The following is an 8,686-nucleotide window of genomic DNA, read 5'->3' on the forward strand; positions in this document are numbered from 1 at the left end:
CATTCAAGCAATTCATACAATTAATTACATACAAGAAGAACAATAGATGAAACAAACACAATTGGGGAAAATTCCTCATACATGAGCATACAACAAACACAAGATTGGGGGACAATCCCACTACCCAACATACATTCCCACACCCAAAGCAAGGTTTCTCACTCCCCCCTTACCTTGTTAAGTAGAAAAAGATGAATGGTTAAATCTATGGTGGTTTCCTCCTCCTTCTGGTTCTCTGAGCTCTAAAGCGTAAACACGTACGTGAGAAAAAGATAAAATATAAAAACTAATCAGCTTTCTCTTTTTTTTTTTTTCTTTTTAAAACCAAATCTCCCTTTAACCCTTTAGTAAAAATGTGAACCATGGTTATTAAAAATAATTTCCCTTCCCTTATTATAAATAATTAAAATAAAATATATAAATAATTACAATAAAACACATAATTTTCTCTAAATACTTATTATAACAAAATATCATAAGAATACATAGTTCTCTAATAAATATTACACAAAATAATTTTCATAAATATTTATTATTTAATTAAAATACTCATAATTATTAAAAACTTCTAAAATATTATATAAAACCCATTTAATTAATTAAAACAATTATAAGAAAATTTTCCCAATAAATATAAAAATAAATAATAATTAAACTATTATATTAGTATAAAATTCGGGATGTTACAACAAGAATAGTGAAATCTCAAGTTGGAGACTTGAGGACTTGACGTAGGCAGGATTGGCCTAACAAGTATAAAATTGAATTTGCAATTCCTTCTCCTGATTCTTTTAATTATTCCTTTTATTTATCATTAAGAAGTGTGCACCTTCATTTTCTACATATAGATTTTACGAAGGAAGTTAAATTTATAAGAAAGAAGTTTGAAAATCTTGAAAAGAGGTATAATTAGAAAACTTAATTCAATCCCCTCTTAACTTGTATGATGCTACTTGTCTAACAAGTAGCATTCGAAATTTTTGGAAAGAATTCAACTTTAGAAGCTTGGTCATTACATTTGCAACTTGGTCTTGTGTTCCATAGTGAACTAGCTGAATTACTCCATCTCTTGTGAGATCCCTGAGAAAATGAAACCTCACATCTATGTGTTTACTCCTCCCATGCATAACTGGATTTTTGGACAGTTTTATAGCAGAGCAATTATCACACTTTATCATAGTACCTCCTTTTTTATCATACCCTAATTCATTTAGGACCCTTCTCATCCAAATTGCTTGACAAGCACACCCAACTGCTGCAATGAACTCAGCTTCTATTGTGGAGAGAGTAACAATTGGTTTCTTTTTAGAGGAGCAAGCAATAAAACCTTCACTCAACAGAAACACATACCTTGATGTACTTTTTCTATCTTCCACATCTCCAACATAGTCACTGTCAATAAAAGCTAGTGGCTCCTCAGTTCCTCCTTTTATACAGAACCTCTTAGTTCTTAGTACCCTTCAAATATCAGAGAATTCTCTTAGCCATTTTAGCATGCATTTTTGTTGGTTAATACATGTACCTGCTAATCAAGCTAACCACAAACATCAAATTTGGTCGTGTAGTTGTGATGTACATCAAACTACCAACCATTTGTTTGAAACGAGTTTCATCCACCTTGACTCCCCCTTCATCTTTACATAAATTATTACCTGGCACAATAGGATCTCATACTGGATTGCTTTCTTCCATGCCAAATCACCTCAGTATTTCTTCAACATATTTCTTTTGGTATGTGGAAATGCCATCTGAACACTACAACACTTCAATTCCCAAGAAAAACCTCATTTTTCCTAAATTTGTCATGTCAAACTCCTTTTTCATATATTTCTTAAAATTATTCATCATGAGCTCATCGTTTTCGGTGTATATGAGATCATCCACATAAACACTGATAATAAGAATTTTACCTTCCTTGCTCCATTTGAAGAAAAGCATTTACTCATTCTGACTTCGTCGAAAACCTTCACCAACAAAGTAAGACTCAATGCGGCTAAACCAAGCTTGTAGTGCTTGTTTTAAACCGTACAAAGACTTGTGAAGTTTATAAACCATATGCTCATTTCCTTTCTTCTCATATCTTTTTGGTTGTTCAACATTCACATCCTCACTCAAGGTTCCTTGTAGAAAGGTAGACTTGACATCAAGTTAAAAAATCTTCCACCCTCATCGTGCAGCAAGTGTTATTACCATTGTAACAATATCCATCCTAGCTATCGGTGCAAAAACTTCATTGTAGTCAATTCCATGCTTTTGTGAATACCCCATAGCTACCAATTGTGCCTTGAATTTATCCACTTCTCCATGCTCATTTAGTTTGGTTTTATATATCCATTTGACCCCAATCTTTTTTGCACCATTTGGTAACTCAACCAATTTCCAAGTATCATTTTTCTCTATAGCTACGATCTCATCCTCCATGGTTTGCCTCCATTTAGTACTTTTTACCGCATCTTCAAAACATATTGGATTTGTAGAATCTACCGAAGCCATATGCACAATATCTTCTTCTTCTAATAGTCGTTCTCCTGATACATAATCTTCCATCCACCTTGTAGCACATCTCACTCTACCTTCTTCATTTATAATATTTTGAGTTGTATCATGTTGATCTCCATTATGTTCAGTTTCACCTATTTCTTTCTCCTCATTTGTGTTTGCCTCAATTTGTTCATATTCATCAAACTTGTTCCCACATTCTAAATCCACTTGCAATTCTTCTTTGATGGTTTGATCCTAATCCCACTGTTTTTCCTCTTCAAAGATAACATCTCAACTTATTAGAACCTTCTTTGAGGTAGGATCATATAGCTTGTACCCCTTGGATTCATGACTAACACCAAGGAGAACACGTCGAATACTGATTGTAACATCGTAATTTTCATAAAATTATATTCATAATATGTTAGTATTTATTTTAGTGTTTTAATGTGTTTATTAGAAGGATTTTTAATATTACTTAGCTATTTGATATGAGCTTTATTTTTTATATAAAACATATCTTATTTTTACAAAAAGGGAAAAGTATATTTTATATCATTTATCTATTTTATTTGAGTTCTATTTTAATATAAAGCACAATTTTTAATTATATTTGATTATTTGATACGAGACAGATTTTTATGAAATGTATTTTATCAAAGGCTAAGAATATGTTATTTTTAATTAAAGGAGAAAGTGTATTTTGATTGTTTTTAATGTATTTATTTTGGAATTTTTTATATTATTTAATTAATTATATGAGCTCTATTTTATTTATGAGACATGATTTGTAATTGTTCTTACCGGAAATCTGCTATAGAGTTGATCCGCCAGGTAAGATTGATGAGCCTTCTTTACGGGTACGCTGGTGCTCCAAGATGGGGGTAGTACCTGCAAAAGAGACTCCGACGCCAAAGTTAGTATTTGTGGGAGTATGAATCTCGTATAAGTAATGCACGTACCTTAGTATGAATTAGGGTTACTTTGGTCCTTGGGCCTGAGATAAGATGTAATATGATTAGACAACGGACCTCGTCTAGGGCGAGATCCTCGGGAATCGGTTATGATTCACTTAAATGCCGAGCTGATGCCATGCGGTGCGCGTCCGAGGTCAGCTTGCATTGTGGTGCCGAGCTCGGAGCTCGGTTACGCGGTACGGATAGTACACTAGCCCCCCGAGCTCTGAAGACCGTAGGTCGAGGAGTTAAGATCGAGCTCGCTGGGGGGAGGTGACCTCTCGCGTACGTTTGCTCGTTGTGGTGCCATGTGTCGCGACTGTTCATTTCCCGGGAACGTGCAAGTGGCACGTTTATGGGAGATGACGGTTATGTAATGATGGTCTTGCAATTAATTGTGTTGTCAGGCGTGTCCCCTGACCGACACGTGGCGTGGCGGTTTTGAAATATGGGAAGGAGCCCCTTTTCTTTTTCTTTCCCGCGTCTCTTCCCATTCACTCCACTTTCTTCTACTTTTTGGCTTCTTGGGTACGGTAGCCCTCTATGCCTTCTCGTTCCTGGCTTTCTCGCTTTCGTCTTCGTTTTTAGAGTCTTTCTTCAAGTCTTCTTGATGGCTGGTGGTCGTGGCGTCGGTTCTTCTGCGCCTGCCAGGGGCAAGGCGCGCGGCAAGGCGGTGGCTACCGGGAGGGGTGCCGCCGAGAGGAAAGACCCGCCCCCGCCTAAGGACCTAGAGCCGGGTGTTCCTGGTTACGACTGGGTCAAGCGCGAGATGGGGGGCATCCAAAGTGTGTTCAGGTCGTGCCTGGAGGTTGATGCAGTTTGGGAGACGCACCGTATTTGCAACCCCACCCTTTTCCAGATGATTCGGCTCGAGCCCTGTCCGGCTGGTGAGGGTGTGTTCATGGGGAAGTCAACCAATCCCCCCCACTTTTATGTTTATCAGAGTTTCTTCAGGGACCTAGGCGTTTGTATTCCCTTCACTCAGTTTGAGTGTGATTTCTTGAACTACATCAACGCGGCCCCTTGCCAGCTGCACCCCAATAGCTGGGGTTTTTTGAGGACGTTTCAGGTCCTGTGTGCGGTCCTAGGGCTGGAGTTGTCCCTTCGTGTATTCCTTCATTTCTACCAGCTGAAGCTGGGCGTTCCGCCGTATGGAATTCTTTCTTTGAACGGGAGTAAAGAAGGGGGTTTATTCACTCTTTACTCCTAATCTTATAAGAATTTCAAATCCGAGTTTTTCCGGGTAGTCCTTGTGGACATCGACCCTTTAGAGGATGGGGATTTCTACTTTGGTGGACTGCCAAAGTTCCCCTTTTACTGGTGCCCTAAACCGTCTAGGTTTCACGGGGTGAACCCTTTGGAGTTGACGGCTTCGGAGGCTACCGTCGTTAAGAATCTCTCGGCCTTGCCTCGCCTGTTCGATTGCAGGTTGATCTTGTCACTTGCGAACTCGATGCACAGGGAGATGGTCCTAGAGGGTGAGTATTTTGTATCTTGGTATTTTGTTGAGGTTTGTGTAATTCTTTTTTGCTGATGTGCCTTATTTTCTGTCTGTAGGCCTTATAGGAAAAGACTTGTGGCTTGAGCTGAAGCCCTACTTTAACGTGACCGAGCTCAGGGTTTCCGAGCCTCCGGAGGAGGAGGTTTCCCCTCTGAAAATCAACCGAAAATGAAAGAAGGGTGGGAGAGAGGTCGGGGGGACCTCTGCCCCTCATGAGATAGGGGAGGTGGCCTCCGAGGTTATTGAAACTGGGGAGGTGGACCTTGCTGGGATTCCGCCGCCGGAGGGGGTCGATCGTGTGGCTGCCGAAGAGGTGGCATCGGCTGCTGAGCCAGTCGTCCAACCTGGCAAGGCGCCGGCTCAAGCTGTTGAGCGGGTTACCGTGGTGAGTATTTTTCTTCTCTTAGTCTTGTTTCTATTTTTTGGCGTTTTGACTTGAGATTGTTCTCTATAGGCAGGGGATGCTGCCGAGGAAGTGGTCCTTGTTGCCGGGCGGGCCATCTCGGCCGCCGAGGAAGTGATCCGGGGTGCAGTACCTGCTACTCCGGTTGGTGAGGTGAGTCGTTGGCCCTTCTGTGGTATTTGGCGTTTTACCCTTCTGGTTACTTTTGTTCTTAGGAGAGTGTCCTTGCTTTTTGCAGGCGGGGAGCGGCACTAGGGTATCTGCGCCTACTTCTGCCGAGGTCCGTAGGAAGGGGTCGAGCTCCGGGCTCCCTACCCCTGGTCCGGTGCCGAAGCCGAAGCGGTCGTACCTTGCGTATCGCTATGCGCAAGAGGGCGCGCCCATGCGGCTGGAGCACTTGAGTGCGTCGGAGGAGGTCGACTCTCTGTGGAGCACCGCGGTGACTCCGGAGAAGTTTTCCCCGAAGGGGTCGTTGAGCACGGCTGATCAGGCGATGATCGAGTCGGTCGGGCCAATGGGAAGTTTTGATGCCGCCCAGATCTTCCTTCAGCGAGGAACGGCCATTGTGGATTACTGGAAACACAAGTGGTCGAGGCAGCAGGAGGACATGGCGAAGTTGAGGAGCCTTATTCAGCCTCTGAAGGATGAGAATAAAGTCCTGAAGGAAGAGAACGGGGTTCTGACCGCCGCCCTTGGTGAAGCGAAGATGCAGGGGGTTGAGCTCCAGACGGCGAGGGGGGGCCTCGCCAGGGCCCAGAAGTCCTTGGAGATCGCCCTTCGCTCCAACGAAGAGTATGCTTCTCGGGTGGGTGAGTTGTAGGGGCTGGTTACCTCGACCCGGGGCGAGGTGATGTCTTCTCGGGAACAGGTTCGCTCTCTGGAAGATGAAGTCGCATTTTTGAAGGGCGAGCTAGTGTCGGTGACCGAGGAGCGTCTCCGCGATGAGGTCATTATTGGTAGCAAAGAGCAGGAGATTGCTGCCCAGAGAGTAGATCTTTCGTCACTGGAGGCCGAGAAGGCGGCGTTGTAGAGGAGACTTGAGGATGTTGAGCGCTCCATTGTGGTGGAGCATAAGAGGGGCTTCCTCAAGGCTGCTCGTCAGGCCAGGCTTCTTGCGCCAGGGTTTGACTTCTCCAGCATGCATGTGGAGAAGATCGTTCGCTTTGGGAAGCAAGTCAAGGAGGATGACGTTGAGGATAGCTCCAGCGATAATGCCTCTGTGTAGGCTGATTTTGTAGTCGTAATTTATTTCTGTTTTGGATTCAAGTGTTGAATCCTGAGAACTTTGCTTGTATATATATATGTGTATATATTTTTTACGTGAAGGTTTAAATTTTGCCATAATAAAACCGAGATTTGAACTCGACTTTAGCTTTTCGTGATGGTTCAAACTGGGCCGTAGATTGAGGGTTCAAATTTGACCTTAATCCTGCCGAGGTTCGAATTTGACCTCGGACTTGGAGTGATACATTTCATTAAGGTTCGAACTTGACCTCGGATAAGTGGGCGAATTCGACCTTAAGTTTACGTGGAGGTTCAAACTTGACCTTAAATTTTTGTGAAGGTTCAAACTTGACCTTAATGAACCGAGGTTCGAACTCGACCTTAAATTTACGTGAAGGTTCAAACTTGACCTTAAATTTTTGTGAAGGTTCAAACTTGACCTTAATGAACCGAGGTTCGAACTCGACCTTAACTTTACGTGAAGGTTCAAACTTGACCTTAAACTTTTGTGAAGGTTCAAACTTGACCTTAATGAACCAAGGTTCGAACTCGACCTTAACTTTACGTGAAGGTTCAAACTTGACCTTAAGTTTTTGTGAAGGTTCAAACTTGACCTTAATGAACCGAGGTTCGAACTCGACCTTAAATTTTCGTGAGGGTTCAAACTTGACCTTTTATTTTCGTGAAGGTTCAAACTTGACCTTAGCAAACCGAGGTTCGAATTCGACCTCCATTTGAGGTTAAACGTAAAATTATGCGAAAAGGATGTGAGTTAGACAGAATGAGTCATTTTATTGATTATGTAAATGTGCCTCGTTAAAAACCCTCTCAGCCAAAACCCATCTTTCTGTTTTTTGGGATAAAAGACTGAGGCGGGAAAAGAGTGCACGGCTCATTCATACAAAGTTCAACTAAAATAAAACTTGAGATGGGTAGTGATGGAAGCACTTGGAGAGGATTGATATTCTTCCAAGCTTCCATGCAAGGACCGAAAATGCTCCATGAGGTTATCACGTTTTGACCTTGGAATTCTCCTTTGAAGAAGCTTCAATGGAGGAGAAGCACCTTTGAGGAGGTTCGGTTACCTCTTGAAGAAGTGGAGAAGCTTGAGGAACCAAGCTTCTAGGAGAAGGAACTTTGAGAGAAAACTAGGAGAAGTTTTTCTCACAAATTTGACTCTTGAAAATGAGAGAGAATTTCTGAATTCTAAGTCTCATTAATGTCCAAAAGTGATTACAAGTGAAGAGAAAACGAAATTATAGGGAGAGGTAGCTTCTAGGAGAAGCTAACCTTAACCATGGTTCACTAGGAACCATGGTAAGGTGTAGCTAACCTTCCATGGTTTATAAAACTTGTAGGAGAAGCTAACCTTGACCATGGTTCACTTAAGAACCATGGTAAGGTCAGCCTAACCTACCAAGGTTTAGAAACTTGGAAGGCAAGCTTCAAAACTTGAAGAAAGAACTAGTGAATTTTGGCCAAGAACTAAGACACAAGCTAGGCGGTCAAGGCTCCAAAATGCTCCATGATTTATTTTGAAATTCTTTGATTTGGTTTAGTTAGGTTCATCATATGATGATGAGACCTAGCTAAATCAAATCTATGAAAAATTAGGAGCAAAATGAGTCTAATATGCAAAATTTTGCCTAGGCCCAATTCTGGCCCAATTACTAGTCACACCCTCAAGCATTGCTAAATGCCACCCCTTTTTCCCTACTGAAAAAATATAAAATGAATGTATCAACAAAGGAGGTTAAATGGAGTTAAACTCTCCAAGTAACCCACCCTAAAATCAATATACAATCACTAATGAAAAGCAAGTAAAGTGCCTCACAAATACAAAGGCAAAATTAGACCTATACAAAGGAACTATGTACAAAATATATGAAAAAGGTCTTTAAGATCATCCCATTCCTCTTGGTTCTTTTAGTATATCACCTCTTGGATTCCTTGGCCTTGGCCATAGTCTATCACATAGCATTCCAAGTTCGCGGTATGGGTTTGCCACTGAGTTCCTCCAGTCTATATGCTCCATTTTCCAAGTCTTCTGTAACTCGGAAGGGGCCACCCCAAGTGGGTGCGAGTTTCCCATCTGACGCGTCCTTTCTTGCTTCGCCTAGT

At 41.8% G+C, this 8,686-nt stretch overlaps 1 protein-coding gene across 1 annotated transcript; it reads right to left on the reverse strand.

Annotated features, from left to right (window-relative positions):
* Window positions 1-2,166: 2,166 nt before the first annotated feature.
* LOC145956359 (uncharacterized) lies at window positions 2,167-3,764 on the reverse strand. Its single transcript, XM_083071943.1, has 3 exons — window positions 3,727-3,764; window positions 2,788-2,860; window positions 2,167-2,736 (listed from the first exon to the last, which is right to left on the reverse strand). Exons 1-3 carry the CDS (start codon window positions 3,762-3,764, stop codon window positions 2,167-2,169), a joined length of 681 nt encoding a protein of 226 aa, XP_082928069.1.
* Window positions 3,765-8,686: the final 4,922 nt, after the last annotated feature.

The sequence above is a fragment of the Cajanus cajan genome, chromosome 3, assembly GCF_000230855.2.
Source record: "Cajanus cajan strain Asha chromosome 3, NIPB_CcT2T_4, whole genome shotgun sequence".
Taxonomy (NCBI): Eukaryota; Viridiplantae; Streptophyta; class Magnoliopsida; order Fabales; family Fabaceae; genus Cajanus; species Cajanus cajan.

Bases quoted from the DNA above. Each gene is read 5' to 3' on its own strand.
- LOC145956359 (XM_083071943.1), bottom strand. From the start codon at position 3,764: ATGAACAGTCGCGACACATGGCACCACAACGAGCAAAC. The intron at 2,861-3,726 runs GTACGCGAGAGG...TGTTACAATCAG, and splicing joins TGGCACCACAACGAGCAAAC to TATTCGACGTGTTCTCCTTG. The intron at 2,737-2,787 runs GTTCTAATAAGT...CAGTGGGATTAG, and splicing joins ATGATCCTACCTCAAAGAAG to GATCAAACCATCAAAGAAGA.